At 47.1% G+C, this 24,002-nt stretch overlaps 1 protein-coding gene across 4 annotated transcripts in view; it reads right to left on the bottom strand.

Moving 5' to 3' along the window:
- Nucleotides 1-24,002, bottom strand: part of PITRM1 (pitrilysin metallopeptidase 1) — a 41,391-nt gene that overhangs the window by 16,766 nt on the left and 623 nt on the right. Inside the window, exons 2-14 of one of the 4 annotated variants that reach the window (XM_032349865.1) lie at nucleotides 23,352-23,354; nucleotides 22,406-22,505; nucleotides 20,206-20,312; nucleotides 19,761-19,912; nucleotides 19,140-19,254; nucleotides 18,969-19,065; nucleotides 17,657-17,817; nucleotides 10,467-10,593; nucleotides 10,102-10,190; nucleotides 9,170-9,298; nucleotides 8,460-8,573; nucleotides 8,134-8,230; nucleotides 6,864-6,998 (exon numbers count right to left, since the gene is read on the bottom strand). In XM_032349865.1, coding sequence (XP_032205756.1) covers nucleotides 6,864-6,998; nucleotides 8,134-8,230; nucleotides 8,460-8,573; nucleotides 9,170-9,298; nucleotides 10,102-10,190; nucleotides 10,467-10,593; nucleotides 17,657-17,817; nucleotides 18,969-19,065; nucleotides 19,140-19,254; nucleotides 19,761-19,912; nucleotides 20,206-20,312; nucleotides 22,406-22,505; nucleotides 23,352-23,354 — 1,426 coding nt within the window. Of the gene's footprint in view, nucleotides 1-6,863; nucleotides 6,999-8,133; nucleotides 8,231-8,459; nucleotides 8,574-9,169; nucleotides 9,299-10,101; nucleotides 10,191-10,466; nucleotides 10,594-17,656; nucleotides 17,818-18,968; nucleotides 19,066-19,139; nucleotides 19,255-19,760; nucleotides 19,913-20,205; nucleotides 20,313-22,405; nucleotides 22,509-23,351; nucleotides 23,355-24,002 lie in introns of those variants that run through there. The other 3 variants (XM_032349864.1, XM_032349866.1, XM_032349867.1) reach the window with 3 other exon arrangements.

Here is a 24,002-nt window from a genome sequence, read left to right as displayed (position 1 = left end):
TGATTTGCTCATCTCAGAGCATGGCCCAGAGAGACACGGATCAAGGAGGGTTCCTGCAGGAACAAGGGAGCTAGTAGGCACCACTTTCCTCTCCCACCCCCTACATAAACAATGGCCTCTGTGGGAACCAGGACCACATGGACACTCCTCAGTCAACTGGCACCGAGCCTTACCTTCACCATACTTCAGTGGATCTGTCCTTCCCGGTAGCACTCGCCTTAGTCCTGGAGCTGAGGGCTCCCTCCCCGCAAAGGCCGGCACAAATCTGCCAATACCACATCTCCAACCCATGTGTTTTGAGGAGGACTCAATTCTGGTGGCAGTGGGGGCAAGGCACATTTCACAAGCAGAGCACTGGCCACCTTGTTAAAACATGCCCTCCCCCAGATGGGAAACAACACTGCCCACAAGAGGCAAAGAGAGCCTCACAAGAAAACTGGACTAAAGGAAAAAAAGAGGCCAGGACTCAACAACAAGGCACACACAACACACACAGCAGGATATTCCCTGAATCTCCAGGCCCTGCGGAACAGGGGACACTGCACTGCAGGGCACATCAGGACCTCTTCTTTGTAAGACCACTACTGTTAAGAGCAAGAGAAATAGCTGACTTTCTTAACATAAAGAAACACACAGAGAGCTGACAAAATGAAGAAATGGAGGAGCGTGTCCCAAACAAAAGGACCAAACCATGGCAAGAGACTTAAAGTGAAATGATTTAAGAAGTATGCCTGATTGAGAATTTAAAATAATAATCATAAAAATACTCACTGGACTAGAGAAGAGTGGAGGACCTCAGTGAGACCCTTAACAGAGATTAAAAAAAAAGAACCAGAGATGAAGAACACAATAAATAAAATAAAAAATACCACTGATGGAATAAATAGGCTAGATGTTTTTGGAAGACAGAGCCAAGCAAAGTAACCAAGCTGAGCACATGAGAGGAAAAAATTGCAAACTGAGAAGTCTTAGTGAACTCAGTGACTCTAATTAAGCAGAATAACATACACATTATAGGGGTCCAAAAAGGAGAGAGAAAAGGGGACAGAATATTTATCTGAAGAACTAATAGCTGAAAACTTCCCTAATCTGGGAGAAAAAAAAAACAAAACAGATGACAGATCCAGGAGGCACAGAAATCACCCCACAAGTTCAACCCAAGGAGGTCCACACCAATACAAACAGTAATTAAAATGGCACTACTGATAAAGAAAAAAAATCTCAAAAGCAGCAAGAGAAAAGGAGACATTACATAGGGAATGCCCCTTAAGGCTATAAGCAAATTTTTTTTAGCAGGAACAGGCCCAAAGGAAGTGGCATAACATATTCAAAGTGCTGAAAGGGAAAAACATGCAGCCAAGAATACACTACCCAGCAAAGCTATCATTCAGAATAGATGGAGACCTAAAGAGTTTCTCGAACATAAGAGTTCATGACCACTAAACTAGCCCTACAAGAAATACTAAAGGGAACCTGAATGGAAAGGAAAGACTATAAATAAGATTATCAAAAGTAAAAAACACAGAAGCAGTAAGAATAAGTATTTCTGCAAAAATCAGTCAAGGGATTCATAAAATAAAAGGATGTAAAATATGACAACACATACTTAAAATGTGAGGGAGACAGAGGGAAAGAATGTGTTCAAATTCAAGCAGTCAGCAACTTAACAGAGACTGCTATGTACAGACGTTATACATAAACCTAAGGGTAACCACAAATCAAAAACCAGGAACAGATATGCAAAATATGAAGAGAAAGGAATCCAACTGTATCACTAAAGAAAGCCAACAAACTATGAGAGCAAGAAGAAAGGAGAAGAGAAAATCTAAACCATCACTAAACAAGAAACAAAATGGCAGTGCCTACATACCTATCAATAATTACTTTAAATATAAATGGACTAAAGGCTCCAATCAAAACACACAGGGTGTTTTGACAAAATGGATAAAGAAACAAGACCCACCTATACTCCTCTTCAGACTTAAAGATCCCTGCAAATTCAGAGTAAAGGATGGAAAAACATTATGCAAACTGAGTGAAAACAAAACCAAGGTAAGCAATACTTACATTAGATAAAACATTTAAAAAAAAAAAGACTGTAACAAGAGGCAAAGAAGGGCAAAAATCATAATAAAAAGAAGTCATAGCATTGTAAATATTTACACACCCAACGTGGGAGCACCCAAATCTGTAATACAGTTAATAATATAAAGGAACTGATGGCAAACAATAGTAGGCGGTGTTAATATACTGCATCCACCTCTGAACAGATCATCAAAACACGAAATCAACAAGGAAATAGTGGCTTTGAATGACTCACTGGTTTAGACAGATTTAACATATTCAGACAGTCCATCCTAAAACAGCAGCACACATACTCTTTTCAAGGGCACAAGGAAGGTTCTCCAGAATAGATCACATATTAGGGCATAAAACAAGCCTCAACAAGCTAAAAAAACAAACCAGAACAAAACAAAAACAAAACAAAACAAAACAAAATACACCACAATCAAGTGGGATTTACTCCAGGAATGCAAGGGTGGCTCAGTATTTGCAAAGCAATCAAAGTGATATATCACATCAATGACAGAAAGAATAAAAATCATACGATTAATTTGAAAGATGCAGAAAAAGCACGAGACATGCATCTTTTCTGATCATAATACTAAGAAACTAGAAATCAATCACAAGAAAAAAATCCAGGAGGAGCACAAACACATGGAGGTTAAGTAATCTGCAACTCCATAATAAACAGGTCAACCAGGAAAGGAAAGAATAAAAAGATGCACGGAAACAAATGAAAATGAAAACACAATGGTCCAAAATCCTTGGGAGACACTGAAAGCAATTCTAAAAGGGAAGTTTCTAGCAGTAACAGCCTACCTCAAGTAAGAAAAATCACAAATAAACAACCCAACCTTACACCTAAAGGAGCTAGGAAAAGGCCAAAACCCAAAATCAGCAGAAGAAAGGAGATAGTAAAGATTAGGCCAGAAATAAATGCTACAGAAACTAAAAAAGATCAACGAAACCAAAAGCTAGTTCTTTGAAAAGATCAGCAAAATTGATAAACCTCTAGTCAGGCTCATTGGGGGGAAAAAAAAATAAAATAAAGAAAGAGGACCCGAATAAATAAAATCACTCATGAGAGAGGAGAAATAACAAACATCACCACAAAAATACCAACACATGTCACGGAATATTATGAATACCTATATACCAACAAATCCAACAACTTAGGAGGAATGGATGCATTCCCGGAAGCACATAACCTCCCAGAACTAAAGCAGGAAGAAAACAGAAAATTGTAACAGGCCAATTACTAGCAATGCAATAGAATCAGTAATCAAAAATATCCGAAAAAGCTGAAGTCCAAGACCAGACTGCCTCACGGGCCAATTCAAAACATTAAAGGAACGGTAAATACCTGTTCTTTTCAAACTATTTCAACAAACAGATGAGGAATGAAAATTTCCAAATTCATTCCATAAAGTCAATATCACCGTGATGCCAAATCAGATAAAAAAGACATCAAAACAAAAGAGAACTGTAGACCAATATCTCTGATGAATTTAGATGCACAAAATCTCAAATTATTAGCAAACCAAATCCAACAACACATTAAAAACATCACACAGTATAGTCAAGTGGAATTTATTCCCAAGATTATTCCTAAGCAAGGGTGGTTCATATTTGCAAAACTATAAACATGATATGTCACATCAGTTAAGAAAATAAATAAATAAATCTTTTTAAAAAAGGATAGAATCCACACGATCATTACAATAGATGTAAAAAAAGTACTCGACAAAGCACAACATGCATTCATAATACCCTCTGCAAAGCAGAGTAGGAAGGAACATACCTCAACATAACTCAGGCTTACACGAAAAGCCTACAGCCAACATCATCATACTCAATGGTGAAAAATCGAGAGCTTTCCCCCTAAGGTCAGAAGTAAGACAGAGATGTTGGCTCTCACTGCTTTTATTCAACCCAGTACGGGAAGTCCTAGCTATTAGACAATGGAAAGAAATAAAAGGCATCCAAAGGGGTAAGGAAGAAGTAAAATTTTATCTGCAGAGGACACGGTACCATGTACAGACAACCCTAAAGACCACCAAGAAACAACCAGAGCGGACAAATGAATCCAGCAAAGTCGCAGGATACAAAATCAATGTCAAGAAATCTGCGTATTCCTACATGTTTATAGTGAGGCCACAGAAACTGAAATGAGGAAAACGATCCCACTTACAAATGTAGCAAAACCAGTAAACTATCTAGGAATAAACTAGAGATGAAAGACCTATACTCTGAAAACTATAAACACCGATTTAAAAAAATTTGAGGATGATGCAAAAAATGGAAACAAGGCTTGGTCACAGATTGGAAGAATAAATATTGTTAAAATGTGTATACTACTTAAAGCAATCCGCTTAAATACAATCCCTGTCAAAATACCAAAGGCATTTTTCAGAGCAGCAGAACAAACAACACTACAATGTGTGCGGAACCACAGAAGACCCTATTACCAACGCGGTCTTGAAAAACAGAACAGGAGGCGTCACATCTCCAAGCCGTGGTAACTAAAACAGTTTGGTACTGGCATAACGACCTCGAACAGACATTTGTCCAAAGACGTCTCATGGCCAACACACAGGAGATGTCCAGCATCGCTCGGTGTCAGGAGATGCAGATCACAGCCACCATGAGATGCCGCCCGCACCTCCAGGATGGCTAAAACCAACAACAAAGAAAGAACATGTGTGGCGACGATGTGGAGAAAGGGAAACCCTCCTATGCTGCTGGTGGGAGTGAACACTGGTGCAGCCACTCTGGGAAACAGTGTGGAGGGTCCTCAAAAATTAAAAACAGGGGTGCTTGGGTGGCTCAGTCCATTAAGCATCTACCCTCAGCTTAGGTCATGGTCTCGGGGTCCTGGGATCAAACCCTGTATTGGGCTCCCTGCTCAGCGGGGAGCCTGCTTCTCCCTCTCCCTCTGCCCTTCCCACTGCTTGTGCTCGCTCTTTCAAATAAAACAAACAAACAAACAACTAGCACAATCTTACTTTTGATCTAGTGATCTGGTTGTGGTCTCCGGGTTGTGGGATCAAGCCCCATGCTGGGGCTCTGTGCTGTCTGCTCGGGATTCTCTCTCTCACTCTCCCTCTGCCCCTCGCTCCTGCTCTCACATGCTCTCTCTCTCTCTCTCTCTAAAATAAATAAAAATCGTTAGGATATCACATGAGCTCAGGTGATAAAGCAGGGACAGGGTCTGAGAGGACGGACTCAGCCCCGAGAGAAGGCCCGCTGGGGGTGAAACGCTATCAAACAGCACCACCTGCTCCACAGAACATTTGTGAAAGGCAGAGTCAGTCGCTGCACAAAGTGCACCAGTGTCTTATTTTAAGAAACTGCGGCAGCCGCCCCCGTTTCAGCGGCCACCACCCGCATCAGGCAGCGGCCACCGACATCGAGGCAAGACGCCCCACCAGCAAAGATTAGGACTCACTGAAAGCTCAGATGATTGGCACTTTTTAGCAGTATTTTTTAACTAAGATGTGTACTTTTTTCTTTTTAGACCTCATACTATTGCACGTTTAACACACTACAGTACAGTGTAAACACAACTTTCATCTGCACAGGGAAACCGGAATATTCATCTGACTTGCTTTATTGCAGTATTTGCTTTATCGTGGGGCTCAGCAACCACGCGTGTGTTATCTCCAAGGCAGGCCTGCAGAAGGAAAACCAGAAATCAACAAACGTATGGAAGTGACACATTCTTTTTTTTTTTTTTAAAGATTTGTTTATTTATTTGACAGAGATGACAAGCAGAGAGGCAGGCAGAGAGAGAGAGAGGAGGAAGCAGGATCCCTGACGAGCAGAAAGCCCGATGCGGGGCTCGATCCCAGGACCCTGAGAACATGACCTGAGCCGAAGGCAGAGGCTTTAAGCCACTGAGCCACCCAGGCACCCCTGGAAGTGACACATTCTTAAACAACCAGCAGGTTAAAGAGTAAGTAACGGGATCTTAGAAATTGCCTCGAGACAAATGAAGCTGCAAACAGAACACACTGAAAACTACAGGACCCCACAAAACCAGCGTGAAGAGTGACACGTACACTGTGAACTCCTGTATCAAAAACAAAGACCTGTGAGTAGCCTGTCTTCACACCCTCACTAAGGAGAAGTGAGATCAAGCCAAACCCAGAGCTAGCGGAACAAAGAACACCTACAAATCACATCACAGATCAGACTTTCTCAAACAGATGGACCCAAGTGCCAACCCTTCTCATACACCAAGACAAAAGGGAGACTCGACTAAACGAGGCCGTGGACAAGGGCACAGGAGCACGGACAGTACCGCAATGAACACGAGGGAATTCTCGGAAGAGCCGGACGGCAACCGGCACGACGTGGACGAACAGACGCGCACAGCTGCGGCACCTCCCGAGGCTGAGGGGCCGGGACGCAGCAGACTCCGAAGAGATCAGGGACTCAGGGAGACACTGAACCAGCCACGGAAAAGGAAAGCGAAACACTCCCAGTGAAGAAATCCCAGGAATGTATTTCTTCATGGGCGAGTCCCACCAATCATTTAACGACAAGTGGACAATTCTTGTCGAAACCTTCTGAAAAACTGAGGGGCGGACGATGTAATCTTTCTTTCAACAAAACAGAATAAAAATGCCTACAGATGTCTCTGTTAATACACATGCATGATACCTTCATATATAAAAAACGACTCACATATTCACATAAAAAGCCAAACTGCATCAGAATGAGCTAAATTTGTTAATACATTAATCAATCATTAAGAAACACGTCACTTATTCATATAAATTCTCCCATCTCCTTACCTTGAAGTACTGTTTTACTTTTTCTTGCAGGAAGTGTGGGTTCTCCTTGAGGCACTGCCGGAGCCGAGCCACCTGACCCCCCAGCTGCAGGAGCTCCACGGGGTCCCCGTCATGGTTCCAGCAGGAGGCGATGTACTGCAAAGCGAGAACGCCACACCGCGCACATTACACCAGAGCCCCGACCTCAAACCTAACATTGTATTAAGATCTCCGTTTCCGTATTTATTTATTTACTTATTTATTTTTAAAGATTTTATTTATTTATTTGACAGAGATCACAAGTAGGCAGAGAGGCAGGCAGAGAGAGGGGGGGGAAGCAGGCTCCCTGCTGAGCGGAGAGCCCGATACAGGGCTCGATCCCAGGACCCTGGGATCATGACCTGAGCTGAAGGCAGAGGCTTTAACCCACTGAGCCACCCAGGCGCCCATCTGTTTCTGTATTTAAAAGTACCATGACGACTGTAACAAAAATTAAATCATATTTTGGTTAGGGAATTTTAAGTCTGTTTTTTCTCTGACAAAGTGAAGCACAGGTTTTCAAATCATTTTAAGGAGGGACGCCTCGCTGGTTCAGTCCATGAAGCGTCTGCCTGTGGCTCCGGTCATGTTCTCAGGGTCCTGGGACTGGGTCCTGTATCCATCGGGCTCCCTGCTCAGCGGGGAGACTGCGTCTCCCTCTCCTCCCTGCTTGTGCTCTCTCTTGCTATCTCTGTCTCTCTCGCTCTCAAATCAATACATAAAATCTTTAAAAAGAAAAGTTATTAAAAAAATTTTTTTTAGGAAATATAATTACCAACATATCTATAGTTACAAATCTCTATTCGTGCATACTCTGCAGGAATGTGTCCCATATAAAAACACAAGATATCGGGGGCGCAGGGTCTCAGTTGAGCGTCCGACTCCTGGCTTTGACTCGGGTCATGATCTCAGGCTCATGAGATGGAGCGCCATCAGACTCCACACCTGCGGAGCCCGTTTCGGATTCTCTCTCCCACTATCCATCCTCCCTGCATATACTCTCCCTAAAATAAATGAATCTTTAAAATAAAAAAGGATATCGGAAAGCCAATTGCGCTGGTAAAAAGACACGATGTATTATAAAATTAAATTAAAAGTAAATTTGTATCAGACCCAAAACAGCACAAATTTCAAGGTTCAAACGAAAGGCACTATGAATGCCCACCTGTGTTTTCAGTGCTATCAAGTACCCAACGATCACAGCAGCAAAAGCAAAGGACAAACGGAAGAAGGCAGAGGAGAAATTACATACAGACGTCAGGCTGAGTCCGAAGCTGACAGACTGATGCTTCATCTGTATTTCAATTTTATGAAGGAGAGCCTCAATGCGGTCCTCTTCAAACCCCTTCCTAAAGGAACAGAGTACACAGATGTTAAAAAGGAAACCAGTCCCCGTGCAACAAGGCAGCAGAGACAATCTTTAAATAGGTCTAAGCGAACAACGTGTGTTTTATGAGGTAAAGAGACAGCCAAACACGGGAAGTGGGCGCCTCACTGGGCAGTGTCAGGACAGTGCGAGGACAGTGCGAGGACAGTGTCAGCACAGCGTCAAGGGTGCAGAGCGCCAGCCACACGCACTCGATGACTTCCTCGATCGCCCTGTCGATGATGTCCCGGACGGCCTGCGTGTCCTGCTCCGCGATCCCCTGCAGGCCCACGCTGAAGTAGGCCTCCCGCGTGTAGCCGTTGTATCTACAATACACAAAAGGGTCACACGGCAGAATTCCAGCAACTTCCATCATCAGCACATGCTTCACTCAGAGACCCAATACTGTAGAGAGCAGAGCTACGGACACTCCAGCCTCGCAAGTCTTCCAGGAGAAAGCCACAGAGGCCAAGTCCTCAGACATAACTGGGCACAATTACGTTCTGTCCTTCTCACGTTTCTAAAAATCAGTGCAGTTTAGAGTTATGGCAAAATTAAATCTAGAAACAAAACTGCTGAGCTTTACAAAATCTTAAGATTTGAAAGAATATTTAACAACCCGGCTTTTAAAGCAGGCAGCTATATGCCATTCTCAGATCGTGGACAAGCTATCTTTCTTCTTTCTTTTCCCAGATGTGCCCTCCAAGGGAGCAAAAAGCTTTACTGGACCAGTGCTCTCGGGCACAGTTCTGTGCTGGGGCAGCAGGGACCTATCCCGTGACTGTGGGATGTCCAGCATTCTCCATCCCTAACCCCACCTGGCAGAGGCCAATAACCCTCCCCAGGTGTATCCACATACTGTCGACGTCAAAACTGGCCCCAACTGCAAACACCACTGATCTGTTCGACTGATGAAACTTACCCAACATCAGGAGAAAAGTCTGTGCCAAGTCCAGATTCAATTAATGCTTTGTAGAAGGGGGAGTTGGGTCCACTGATCAAGAGTGAAGACAGAAGGTTTAACGTGAAGGCTTCAAACGTATCAGTGATGCTTCATTTAAAACCGTGGCAGGGGCCAGTGGGGAGAGAAAAATGAAAACCGTTGGCCTTGTGTTTTCAAAATCATTAAAATCACTACCAGATCGACACATTTATTTCCAAAGAAACAGATGTTCTGCAAATGCTTGCTTGTTAACCTTTGTTTTAAGGTATGTGGAAAAAAGAGAGTAAACTGTTTTTTGGTTTTTGTTTGTTTGTTTTGCTTTTGGTTTGCAAAGCTCTCGTATGCTAAACTACTTTGGGGATCCGAAGCATCAAGTTGACTTGGCAGCATGTCAAATGTCAACCCATCATAGGGTGCCGAGCACTCTGACCCAGGTCACCCCAGTCACAGGGCACTGTCCACACACAGGCAAGAGCAGTGAGGAGACGCGGAAGTTGGTGGAGCCGCAGGGCCACTGAGGCAGCCAAGTCTGCCGCCCACTGGCCGAGGATGCCCGTCCGCCCACGCGCCCGCAGGTGTGCACAGCGCTCTGGCGACAGAGCTCCGTGGTCGTACGCTGTTTTGACGCCCGTGTTCACTGTGCTCTTCTCCCGCTTAGGGGCATCCCATGCCCGTAAGTATCAATAGCTGTCCCATTTTCTCCACAGAAATAAGCTTTAAGAAGTAAGAAGTTACTTTTTTTCCTGGGTAGCTACTAAAGGCAATTACCCCAAATCATCCCAGATGTTAACATCTTCCCTGCCGTCCAACAGCTGCTCAACTCCTACACCCTAACTACCGAGCCATTAAGTGTGGAGAATTCACCTCCAACCCAGCAAAGACACTTTTCCCCCTTCACAACGGACACTTACTCTGGTAAGAGGAAGCTGACCCCGACGGTTGTGTGTCCAGAGGAACCCGCAGCCAGGGAGTCCGGGCCACATGTGATATGGAACTCCCTCTGTGCAAGGACATGATACTTTATTAAGTCAGTGCACAGTACGAACGACTGGGTTTGCCCCAGAGTGAGTTACCCACACAGGCACAAAGTGGTCTAAGAGATGCTTTCCACTAAATTTTCTTTTCAAATAAGTAACCATTCCTTAGGGGTAAGAAGCTGTTACATTCAAGTCAGAGGCCACATCTGAAAATCTTATCACTAATACACAGTTCGAGTCTTCATCTCAGTAGATTTAGTAAGTAAAAACACTGCTTATTCTCCAGATGGGGTACTCACTGGCTTATCCCAAGGCTTCTGAGCTGGCACCGCAGTATTTGGCTCGATTTTCTCAAATTTACTCAGTGCTTCTTCGTGAATTTGTTTCAGATGCTGCTCTAATGGAAAATTGCCATAAGTGAAGAACCTGAAACGTTCAGAGAAGGTGTTAGTCGATCTTAGTTTTACAAGACGAGAAATCAGCACGGATGGCTTTCTGTATAAAATGGAGGATATGCAGAGCAGGAAACTAAACTCACCTCCTCCCACACATACAACCAGGTAACAGCTCCATCAGGGTAAATAACCCAGACAACAACCCAAACTCCGGCAGAACAAACCCCACAACTAAATGTGCACAAGAGACCGCCCTGGAGAGGGTGGGAAGGTCAGAGTGGCTGAGGGCTAACTGCACCACGGCGCTGTCTGCTGGACGAAGGGACCCGTGGGTAGGGAGAGAGAAGCAGCGGGTCACACCAGGGAGCCCACAAAGGAACATAAATCCCCATAACATTGGCTTTGAAAACCAGAGGGGCCAAATTTCATGAGTTCTTACAACCAATGGGATTTAAACCTCGAACTTTAGAAATCAGCAGGCTCGGGCACCTGGGTGGCTCATTCGGTTAAGCCTCTGCCTTCAGCTCAGGTCATGATCCCAGGGTCCTGGGATCAAGTCCTGATTCAGGCTTCTCCCTCTGCCTCTACCTCCCTCTGTCTCTGTCTCTCCTAAATGAATAAAAATCTTTAAAAAATAAAATAAAGATCAGCAGGCTCTGTTCCGGGAGAACCTGGAGGGGGACAGGAAATGGAGTTTCTTCCCTGAAAGAGACAGCACAGCAACCACCCCAGGGACATACGCCGCAGAAGCAGCAGTCTGAAAAAGGCAGGGGCACACAGGAGGGAGAGTGGGTTACTATCTCAGAGTTTCCCACAGGGACAGAGATGATGGGAGACTCCTCCAGGAACAAAGGAGCCGAATGACACCATTTCCCAACCCTGCTCCGCAGCATAAAGACAGCCACCTGCCGGAACCAGCCGGGCACCGGCACTTACCACCTAACCTGCTTATGTGTCCCACCCCCTGCACCCAGGCTTGCCCTAGCCTAGTGCAGCGGGTCCCCTCCCACAGAGGACCAGGGCACTCCTGGCCAACACCGTGTCTCCCAAAACACATCCTGTACGGTCTCGGTCCCGGTGGTGGTGGCGGCTGGTCACCTCCAGCGGGGGACGTGCACACACCTTGTTGAAACCCTGTGCACGTGCACTTTGCAGGCCGCCCCACCCAACTCGGTCTCCCCAGTGGCCTTGCTTCTCCTCTGGCAGAGAACCAGCACCACCTTGTAAACACTGACCCCTACAGTCAAGAACAGGGGACACAGCAGATTTTCCTGATGCACGGAAACAGACGCTGAGAGCGAGCCACAATGAGGGGACAGAGAAATAAGGTCCAAATGAAAGAACAGGACAAAATTGCAAGAGACTTAAGCACCACACGGGTAAGTCACATGCCTGACAGAGAATTTAAAGTGATGGCCATAAAGATACTCGCTGGACTCGGGAAAAGAGCAGAAGACCTACGCAAAATGCCAACACTTGCCTTATAGGGATTCCAGAAGGAAAGAGAGAAAAGAAGGCAGAAAATTTATGTGAAGAATTTGATAGTTGAAAACTTCCCTAATGCAAGCAAGCTGACAGACATCCAGATTCAGGAGGCAAAGAGTCTGACCCCCCACAAGCAGCCAACCCAGTGAGGTCCACATCAAGATAGAGTAACTAAAATGGCAAAAAACAGTGATAAAGAGAATTATAAAAGCAGCAAAAGAAAGTTAGGTAAAAGAGAAACCCAATGAGGCTATTAGTGGGTTTTTCAACAGAAACACTGTAGGCCCCGAAGGGGGTGAATGACAGAGCAAAGAGCTGAATGGAAAAAATTTACAGCCAAGAACACTGTATCCAGCAAGGCTGACACTCAGAATAGGAGATGAAGAGCTTCTCAGACAAACAAGAGTTTGAGAAGTTCATAACCACTCAATAAGCCCTACAAGAAATGTTCATGGGGACTCTGAATGTTAAGAGAAGACCATTAGCAAGAGGAAAAAAGGCAGGAAACACAAAGCAGTAAGTGTCTGTAAAAATTAATCACGGGTCTCTCAACATAAAAGGATGTAAAGTGTGACACCATAACCTGAAACACTGGCGGCGGGGAATGGGGGCAAACAAGCAACCATCAGCTAAACAGAGACCGCCATGTGCAGAAGACATCCTGTGCAGACCGAATGGTAACCACACATCAAAACCCAGTAACAGATATGAAAAAAAAAAAAGACAGAAAAGAATTTAAGTGTGGCACTAAAACAACAACTTACGGTGAGAGGAGAGAGTAGGGAAAAGAGAGAAAAACCAGAAAGATAACCATAAAGCAAGGAACAAAACAGCACTAAGTCCATACCTATCAATAACTACTTAGAATATAAATGGACTAAATGCTCCAATCAAAAGATACAGGGTGATGGACTAAAAACCCAAGACCGATCCGTCCTCAGACCTAGAGGGCCGCAGACCCAAAGGGAAGGGACTGAAAACAGTTCTCATGCAAACAGAAGCGAAAAGAAAGCTGGGGTAGCCATATTTACACCGGATGAAAGAAACTTGAAAACCAAGACTGCAACAAGAAACAAAGGACATACATAATCACAAAGGGAAGGAGCCAACAGGAAGATGTAATTACAAATACTTGGGCACCCAACACAGGAGCGCCCAAATACACAACACAGTTCATAATGTAAGGGAACTAACCAAAAATACAACAATAATAGGGGATTTTAACACCCCATTGACATCACTGGACAGATCACCTAAACAGGAGATCAATAAAGAAACAATGGTGTTGAATGACACACTGGATCAAATGGACTTAACACAGAGATCCAGAACATTCCACCCTAAAACAGAATACACATTCTCATTAAGTGCACACAGGATATTCTCCAGAAGAGATTACATATTAGACCACAAAATGAGTCTCTACATATTCAAAAAGATCAGTCATACCAGGCATCTTTTCTGATCACAACTATGAAACCGGAAATCAACTATAAGAAAAAAATCTGGAAAGACCACAAATAAATGGAGGTTAAGTAACATGCTACTACACAATGAATGGGTCAACCAAGAAATCAAAGAGGAAATTAAAAAATACATGGAAACAAATGGAAATGAAAACACAACGGTCCAAAATCTCTGGGATGCAGCAAAAGTGTTGTTGTTTTTTTTGTTTTTGTTTGTTTGTTTTTTAAAGATCTTATTTCTTTATTTGAGAGAGAGAGCATGAGAGGGGAGAAGGTCAGAGGGAGAAACAGACTCCCCTTGGAGCTGAGAGCCTGATGCAGGACTCGATCCCGGGAGTCCGGGATCGTGACCTGAGCTGAAAGCAGTCACTCAACCAACTGAGCCACCCAGGCGCCCTCAGCAAAATTGTTTTTAAGAGGGAATTTCATTGCAATACAGGCCTACTTCAAGAAGCAAGAAAAATCTCAAACAACCTAATCTTACACCTAACAGGAGCTAGAAAAATAACGAGGAAAACCCCAAACCAGCAGCAGGATGGAAATATTAAAGCCGAGAGCACAGATGAATAATAGAGAAACTAGAAAAAAAAAGTAGGACAGATGAAACCAGGAGCTGGTTCTTTCAAAACATCAGTAAAATTGATAAAACTTCTAGCCAGGATCATGGGGAAAAAAAAAAAGGGGTTGGGGCTGGGGGAAAGAGGATCCAAATAAACAAAAACACTAGTGAAACAGGAGAACTAACAACCACCATCACAGAAATACGAACATCTATAAAAGGATATCATGAAAAACTATATGCCAACAAATTGGACAACCTAGAAAAGATGAATAAATTCCAAGAAAAATATTAACCAACAAAACTGAATCAGCAAGAAATAGAAAATTTGAACTGACCTATAAGTAGAAACAAAATTAAATCAGTAATCAACCCCCATAAATAAAAGTCCAGGACCAATCAACCTCACAGGTGAATTCTTTTTTAAAGATTTTATTTATTTATTTGACAGAGAGGGATCAAAGGTAGGCAGAGAGGCAGGCAGAGAGCCCGACGTGGGGCTCTATCCCAGGACCCTGGGATCAGGACCTGAGCCAAAGGCAGATGCTTTAACCTACTAAGCCACCCAGGTGCCCCTCACAGGTGAATTCTATGAAACATTCACAGCAGAGTTAACTCCTATTCTTCTCAAACTTTTCCAAAAAACAGAAGAGGAAGGAAAACTTCCAAATTCATTCTATGAGGTCAGCATTACCATGATACCAAAACCAGATAGACACCACACACACACACACAGAACCACAGCCATCATCTCTGATGAACATAGATACAAAAATGCTCAATAAAACATTAACAATCTGGATCTTACAATATATTTAAAATAGTCATTCGCTGCCATAAAGTGGGATTTATTCCCAGGATGCAAAGGGTTCAATACGCACAAGTCCATCAACATGCCACCCTGCATCGGTAAGAGGAAGGATAAAAACCTTATGATCCTTTCAAAAGAGGCAGAAAAAACATCTGACAAAGTACAACATCCATTCATGATAAAAACCCTCAGCAATGCAGATTTAAAGGAAACACCTCAAGGTAGTAAGAGCCATCTATGAAAACCCACAGCTAACATGATACTCAACTGGGAAAACCGGAGAGCTTTTCCTACGGGTCAGGAACACGACACCCCCATCACTGTTACTCACTGCAGCACGGCAAGTCCCAGCCACAGCAAGCAGACACGCAAAACGAGTAAAAGGCATCCAAATTGGGAAGGAAGAACTTAAACTTTCACTGTTTGTAGACGACACATTATGTACAAAAAACCCTAAAGACTCCACCAAAAAACTACTAGAACTGAATTAATTCGTAAGACTGCAGGTTACAAATCAACACGCAGAAATCTGTTGCATTTCTATGCGTTAATAATGAAGCAGCAGAAAGAGAAATGAAGGAAACAATCCCGGGGCCCCTGGGGGCTCAGTTGTTAAGCATCTTCCTTCGGCTCAGGTCATGATCCCAGGGTCCTGAGATCGAGCCCCACATCCGGCTCCCTGCTCAGCGGGAAGCCTGCTTCTCTCACTCACTCCCTCTGCTTGTGTTCCCCTTCTCAACATGTCTCCCTCTGTCAAATAAGTAAATAAAATCTTTTTTTTTTTAAGATTTTATTTATTTATCTGACAGAGATGACAAGCAGGCAAAGAGGCAGGCAGAGAGAGAGGGAAGCAGGCTCCCTGCCGAGCAGAGAGCCCGACGTGGGGCTCGATCCCAGGACCCTGGGAACATGACCTGAGCCGAAGGCAGCGGCTTTAACCCACTGAGCCACCCAGGTGTCCCAGTAAATAAAATCTTTTTAAAAAAAAAAAAAAAAAAAGGAAAGGAAAGAAAACAATTCCAATCATAACTGCACCAAAAAACAAACCAACCAACCTAGGAACAAACACAACCAGAGAGGTGAAAGACCTGTACTCTGAAAACGATAAAACTCTTGACAGGGGTGCAATCTTAGGCTACAAATTTCACAGTTATCCACCCAAGGGAAAGAGGATACAACAACACAGTTGATTTTTTTTTCCTTTTAATACGCTGTTGTTGGAGCTAAGACACAAGATAAGGAAACAGACTGGTGGCTGCCATGGCGGGGGCGGGGGGGGGGGGCGAAATGGGTAGAAAGGCTGCAAGCTCCCAGCTGTGAGCTGAGTAAGTCACGGGGACAACACGTACAGCACGGTGACTGTAGTTAACAACAGCGATCATATATTTAAAAGTTACGAAGAGAACAGATCTTAACAGTTCTCATCGTAAGGAAAAAACCATTTCTAACTATGTGCAGTGACAGGGTTACCTGGATTTATTGTGGTGAGCACTTCACAGTGTATACACGACCCAAATCATGTTATTGTACCCCTAAAGCTAGCAATGCTGTATATCAGTGATATCCCAATAAAATAAACACACCTGACTTCGGGAGCTATTATCTTAAGGGTCCTTTAAGAGTCCACTCGATGGTTTAGAGAGTGGCGCTCCCATAACAAGTAGCAGCCCTGGCATCCGGGCAGACACTGGTCTCTAAATGCCTCTGTACGTGGTCACAGGACTCCTTGGAGAAGGAAGCAGCTACCGACCTAGAGCAGGAGGAGCCTGGATTTGGGGCTGGAGGCACAGAAACCAGTCACTGAAAACTAAGACAACAGAAGACAAGAGGAGCTTAAAGGAAGTCCCTTGGGACACAGCTAAAATAATCTGAGCATTAAAGAAAGAAAAAAAAAAAACAATCAATCAAAGTTGCCAGAATACCAACCCAGCGATGGCCTGTGTCTACAGAGAAAAACAGAGTTTACAGAATATATGGGCCTCACGCGGATCAAACATATACTTTGGGGACTACGGAAAATCTGTATTTGCAATAAGGAGTAGGTGCTTTCACGCACGTGTCTGTTAAATGTGAATATGGTATCACGTCACAAAATCTGCCTCAAGGCCACGAATTTAAATATTAGAGGTCAAGCACCACGATGACGGTAATTTCCTTTAAAATATGTTGACCACGGATACTATGTGGTGTGGGTATGAAGCTCATTATTCTAGGCCCTGTATTTTTCTGTATGCTTCAAAGTTTTCATAACCAATAGTTGAGTCCTTTTACATTTAAAATAATCCTGAAAAGCTCATTTTCCATCAGGGTTTGACCTATAAATACACACACTGCTGTTTTACTACTAGTAATACCTGAAACAAGGAACCGGTCACCAGGCAAGTATCCCAGGTTCAGTGAAGGGCAATCGCCCTTTCAGGAGCTCTCCCTGACCGAGACCACGGGCTCTCCGGGTCCCGGCGCAGCCTCAGGACGGGACAGCAGCCCGCGCTCCGTGTTAGACACGAGAAAGTGGAGGCGCAGGGAGGAGCGCACACGGCTCCTCCTTCGGGAGACGGCGTCGCCATCAGGGACAGAAGTTCCCGCTGCAGATGCTCAGAAAGAGCACCCACAGGAGAGGGGCAATCCACCAGGCGAGAATGCTCTAAATTCACACAGATCTTTGCAAACAATTCTTTGCCGCACATGAGAGAAGCCGTGCCCTTCGGTGTGTACAAACGAGCCTGCTCTCAATCAACCCACCCTGAGTTAATCTACAGACAGGAAGTGTTACCTGGCATTACTGGGGTGGTAATGGGTAGCATGGAACTGCTTGAGCTGCTCCCACGTGAGGTCTGGGATGCACAGCGGGTGACCCCCGGAGACCACGGAGTACGTGTGGTCGGGCAGGAGGCGGTTCTGAAGGTGCTGCGAGAATATCCTCTCGTTGTCCGTCTTCAAAGATAAACAAATATACACGCGGATGAAAAACAAGGCCCACTGCTACGTTACAGTGCAACAAGTTAATCACATTCTGGACGCACACACCCGTGACACCCTGTGTTCCAACTGCGCAGTGGAAAGCAAGGTGGTCCTTGTGGATCCTGCCGAACAGAGCGCGCCGCTCCTTCACTATCTCCGCAGGGCCCAGAGACCCGGGGGCTCGCAGAAGGAAAAACTCTGTGCGGTGAGCGTGGGCCACCAGCAAAAACACAGCTGAGGGCGGGGGAGGGAATGTGCAGACCAAGGAAACAGGCACAAGGGTCCCCGTCCAGGAGACCGTGGAGCAAGAGTGGTCACTCTAGCTTGAGTTTCCAGAAGGTGCTGGAAAAAAGGAGGCCCCAATCGAGCAGCCCCATATGTCAGGGCAGGACTCCAAAGTCAGAGGAGCTGGGCGGATGGGCCCAGCGGAGAGGTTCTCAAACTGCCGGGTTCTCAAGATCCTTCCTACTCCGAAATATCAGCGAGGCCCCCAAAGAGCTTTTGAGGACGTGGGTTTCCTGATTACACAGGTGTGTGTGTATACACATAATTTTTCCACATTAGAATTTAAAGCTGAGACCTTATAAAACAGTACTTATGCACTCATTATCTTAACCCATCAATATGTTAACAAATATTTTTTTGGAAACTTTCTCAGAACAAAGCAGAAATATTACTGAGCAGAATAGCACTGCTTTGCACATTTTGCAAATCTCCTTAATGTCTAGCTTAAGGAGAGAGCGCAGTACACTATCTGCTACTGTATCCTATAAACTATTACAAAACATGTAATGCAGGCTTGGGGAAAGCCCTGAATGAGAAAAAAAAGACAAGGTCTTATCACTGTCATGTTAACAGTTTCATCTCACAGACCTCCATAGACCACATGCCCGGGGTCCCTCCCCACAGCTCCAGAGCTGCCACCTGCCATGAGACTGTGGCCCTCTTACTGTCCTATAGCTGGTGCTCACTGCACTGTCTCGAATTGCTCAACAATTCCGACATGAGAAGCTTATCAAATGACATAAAACAATGTCCGCTGTCTCCCAGACCAATTTACATCCCGATATTTTATGAAGATCTTTGTAACAGTTTTAAAAAGGAAGAAAAACAAACAAACTCACAAACACTCCCTTCATTTCATTAAAGACGACTCCTTTAAAGGTCAAGGGTGTCTGGGGGTCTTTCGGATTCTCATGTTCTAGTCGCCATCCTTCCTGCCTAAATAATGATAAGTAATTACAGAATGATAATAACTCTAATACTAATGTCCAAATCAATTAATCATTACGCACCAGAAATCCAGTTCCCGTAAGCATGGGAAAAAGGTTGCATCCAAATACACAGACAGGAGATTCTGGAAGTCCTTGGGATTTTGTGTGGAAAATGGGTACAGAGTATAATCGCTAGCTGGGTATAAATGAAAAGATTTTAAAAATTCGACAGATTCCCAAAGGAATGAGCCACATCCAGTCCCATGCCAGGCCCCCACCCTGAACCCTTACTGTCCTGGGCAGGCCTGGCTCGGCGTACGTGGAAGGGCCCCAGCCAGCCATGACCTCACACACCTACACAGCGGGCCTGACCCGCGGGTGCGGCCAGAGTGCACCAGTTACCTGGAGGCCTGGGCACTTCTCTACATCCAGCAGCAGCCCCCACGCTGCCCGAGCTCCTGGAAATCAACTCAAACACCACGGCCACCATGTTCACATGTGGTGCCCAACTCAAATTTCATAACAAGATTTCCAAAGGATTATTAATTTGATCTTGCCCAGAAAAAGATCAGAGACCTCTTCCCTAAAACTGGTTTTTACAACGCGAGCAGAATTCCACTTCCAGCAGCTCTGCAGCAGACCAGAGGACAGGGCGCCTGCTCTGGCCTCCAGGAGGCCGGGCCGCCGCGCGCGCCCGCTCACCTGTGAAGGCGTTCATGAAGGTGGACAGCGACCGATTGAGCATCTTGAAGAAGGGGTCTCTGCACGGGTACTTCTGAGAGCCACACAGGACAGTGTGCTCCAGCACGTGCGGGACGCCAGTGCTGTCCGTGGGGGTGGTGCGGAACTGCACGCTGCGGCCACACGGGAGGAGCAGGTGAAGGCTCAGGCGGACGCCCGAGTCCGGCCCCGCCCGCCCTGCCGCTCACGGCCACAGCCTCCCCCCGCAACGCAGAAAATCACTAATTCAGACTCAGCTCTTACTCTAGGCAGCTGAGGACATAAACGCATTTCACCTTTTCCTTTGTTTTCCGGGATGTGGTCAGTAAAACTAAAATACGGGCAAACAGGGATCTTAAACTGCCTAACGTCTGGCAGACATTCTAGGTGGAGCCAGTCCGGGACGCGTCTCGCGATGCCCACACACCTGAACAAGTTGTTGGTGTCTTCTCTGGCCAAGTGCAAGTACTTTGCTCCTGTGCCATCATGGTGGAGCTTCACTGCGGTCAGGGACAGCTCAGGGATGGCCGTTACCTGCATGAACAAGAAACACGCGAGCAGCGGAACTCAGACGGGAAGGCCTTCGACACAGGTATGGTCACACCGCAGGCCCTGGCCTGTGCATCTGGTGACAGCAGGGAGCCGACACGTCAGCAGAAACTACCTTGTTTAAACCTTGAATCTCACAAACGAGCCAAGTTAAGACCCATGTACATGACCATCCTGGGTGCCTTAGTCTTCTGCACACCTGTTATCGGTTATACAGTCTGTGAGTGGTTCCTGGGGAACCCGGGGGGGGGAGCCTCACTCCCATCTGCAGACGGAAAGGCTGAGGCTCGGAGGAACGGTCAGACAGGGCGCAGACCCCAGCTCTCACATCAGGCTGCACCAGAGGAGCCCTGCTCTCAGCTGCCAGGCCTGCAGCCGGCCTCCTTTTCCACACGTCACGGCACGGAAGCTCGGGATGCCGGCAGGCGCCGGAGCGGGCCCACAGCCTGGGACTGACTGTGCCTCACCTGGCTGCTCCAGTTCTGAGGAATGCCCCGGGGTGTGCCGGGGTATCACCTTAGCTGCTCCTACTGGGAGGGTCCAAATCACCCTAGTACGAACAAAGCATCCTGACCCCTGGACAGTGGTCTCCGAGCTATGCAAGCCTCCCGAGACCTTGTGGGGTTGTTGGCCCTTAGAAAGTGCCGTATCGTCCCACTATGCCAGGGTCCTCCCTTCAATCACAAAAGTGCGTCACTGCGACAGCCACACTGTTTATCAAACCCCACTCTTCAGAGGCTGCGAAGGTATCTCGTCTGTGCTTACACAGCAAGCGACCAGCGGGGCAACATTAGAACTTGGTGTCCGACCGTCTTGTGGGGGCCTTCTATGCAAATGACATTGCTTAAAGAGGCCTGTAATGCCTGCTTAGTTTACAAGTGTTAAATTACCTATAGCTAAGAGTTGACTTTGTAAGAGATGATCAACTGTATTTAAAATCAGTTCACACAGTGAACGTCCACCTCCTAACCTCTTTCATGGGAGCTACTGGTCAAACAAGGACCATGCTTTATCGGAAGTTTCTGTAACGCTGCGAAAACACAGAAACACAGCTCTGAGGTCCTCCCTGACAGTCACTGTTCTACAGCCAAGCTCCCCTGCTTGGCCTTTAGGGACTTCACAAGTGCTCACGTGCTCTCACCCAGTGTCCTGAGTCCCCCCGTCTCAAGCTAACTGGCCCTCCGGAAGCCCAGCACAGACTGCTGCCATGGGCACATCCAGGCCTCCGTCTTCCACTTACACACCCCTCCGTTCTCCACGAACCTGACCCTAGACCTCCCCACCCAGCAGAGCACCCTCTCCTCCTGTCTTTCTCTTGGTCTCGGAGCTTCCCCGGAGACAGAGACGTTCCTCATGTCCCCCCTCGTACTGTAGCTGCACTTGTATCTTCTGGACTGTGAGCCGCCTGTCTTCTGAATCTGCTAAGAGTGTTATCTACAGGGGCACCTGGGTGGCTCAATGGGTTAAAGCCTCTGCCTTCGGTCCAGGTCATGATCCCGGAGTCCTGGGATCGAGCCCCGCATCGGGCTCTTTGCTCTGCGGGGAGCCTGCTTGCCCCTTTCTCTCTGCCTGCGGCTCTACTTGTGATCTCTGTCAAATAAATAAATAAAATATTTAAAAAAAAGAGTGTTATCTACAGCATTGAAGCTAACAGCCAGTCAGTGATGTGAAATACATATATTTCAATTACTGCATTAAAAGAAAAAGAAACAACACTGTGAATGTACAGGCTCACAAGCTCCTTACTCAGCTCACAAACCAAGTTTTTGTGTGTGGCGCAAACTCACGTGCTAGGCAAAACGTGACCCGCACAGATGGGGGCCGTCTTAGCGCAGTGAACAGCCACGTGTGTGGACGCACAAACCTCAATGTGTGTGACTTACTTTCTAAAATCTAGAGACATTAGGCTTCAAGGGGTTCAGTTCCTGGAATCCCTTATTTAAGAATCAGGAAATTCTTTCACTTGCAAACTCCGCTCAGTAGAGCCCACACTGTGAACTATGGGCGGGCCAAGCCCTGGGACAGAGATGCCAACTCCCCTGGGCTCTGGGCTGGGCAACAAGGCGGGCCGCGCTCACCTGGCTCACGGTGAACCCATGGATCCGCTCTCCCACCTCATACTGCTGTGCCCTCTCACAGGCGGTGGCGTCCCTGCTCTTCCGCGCTCGGGGGCTGGCACTGCCGCACGGGAGGAAAGGAACGGAGGTTAGATGCTGCTGCAGGACCTCCGCAGGGCTAACGTGACTGAGCAACATCACAAACACATTTTCCCATGATCAAGACATTTCCAATAAAAATTAAAACTTACATTTACAGATTCCAGAAAACTGATTTCTGGAATCTTTAGTTAAGTTCTTTCAATTTTATGATCTTTATCTCTACTCAGGAAAGCTTCATATCATCTAATAACTGTATACTCGAAGCCTGTTATGTGTAAATGCTCATAAATAACTAATTACGATGCCGATTTTCCTTACCCATATAAAAGACTCTCATGTTAAAATGATTTCTTCTGTCTCCGTACACAGTGTCACAGTAAACTCCCATTACACTTCTACCAAACCGGTAAACAGTAAGGGCTCTGCCATTGCCAGGAAAGCCTAAACCGCACTTGGTGCAAATATAATTGTGGAGTAACACGCGGCGTCCTTCAAATCAGCAACGGTTCACCCCCACATGTGTGCGTCCTGCGGAACCGCACTCAGCATTTGCCGGCACACAGCCTTTACGCGGGCGGCGGTCCTGGGAGTCCCAACCTCCAGCCATAGGGCGACCGTCCTCGTCCTCAGAACGGATAACGTGGGGACTCGACGGACGGAATAAGCTGAGCCGGGAATGCGGCCGGACGGCCAGCGGGAACCGGGCTGTCGGACCACACGGAGACCGCAAAGCAGAAAGAAACCCGACGGCGCGGACGGAGCCGAGTGACACGAGCGAGCCCGAGCCCACGCCCGATCCCACGCGACGGGGCTCGCGCGGAGGAAGAAACAAACGCGCAGAGCAGGGAAAGAGAGAGTCCGGGACCGGCTCCAGCGCCGAGAAGGGCTGATGCGGGCCCTGCGGTGGGCGCGGTGCGGGGAGCGGAGACGCGCCGGGGTAGGGCTGCGCGCCGCGGGCTCGGGCGCCGGAGCCGGTCTCCCACGCGCACGGATCGCCGCAGAACGCGCGCGCAGGGCCGGGCCGGGCCACCGAGGGGAGCCGGCGACGCGTGGTGACACACTCCCCCGGCTGTGTGACGGCCTGAACGAGTGTTCTAGCGGCCGCGTGTCACACACGGCTTCGGAGGGAGACGCGCCGACGCGGCACCTGCAGGCCACGCGCGCCCGGGAGCCGTCGGCGGCGGGACAGCGCGCTCCGAGGCCGCGCGCCGCGGACACCCCCCGGCAGGGCTCGGGCCGGCCGCGCGGGAAGACGGTCCCCACAGCAACTCGGGCGCCGGCCGCACCCCCGGGGGCCCCGTGACCCAGGCCCGGCTCCGCGCGTCGGCCCGGAGCGAGCTTCCCTGCAGCCCCCGCGTGCGACCCTTCCCGGCTGGGTCGGGTCCGTTTCCGGGAACCTCGTCACGCAGAAGCGCGCGCTCCCGGCCGCCCGGATTCGGTCGGGGCCGCGGCAGCCGCCGCCGCGACGCCTCCCGGGGCCGTGACCAACGCCGCGGTCCGACAGCGCCTCGGGCGT

The sequence above is a fragment of the Mustela erminea genome, chromosome 6 (assembly GCF_009829155.1).
Source record: "Mustela erminea isolate mMusErm1 chromosome 6, mMusErm1.Pri, whole genome shotgun sequence".
Classification (NCBI taxonomy): Eukaryota; Metazoa; Chordata; class Mammalia; order Carnivora; family Mustelidae; genus Mustela; species Mustela erminea.
Note: the sequence above shows the minus strand (reverse complement) of the source record. Positions and strands in the feature narration are given on the sequence as shown.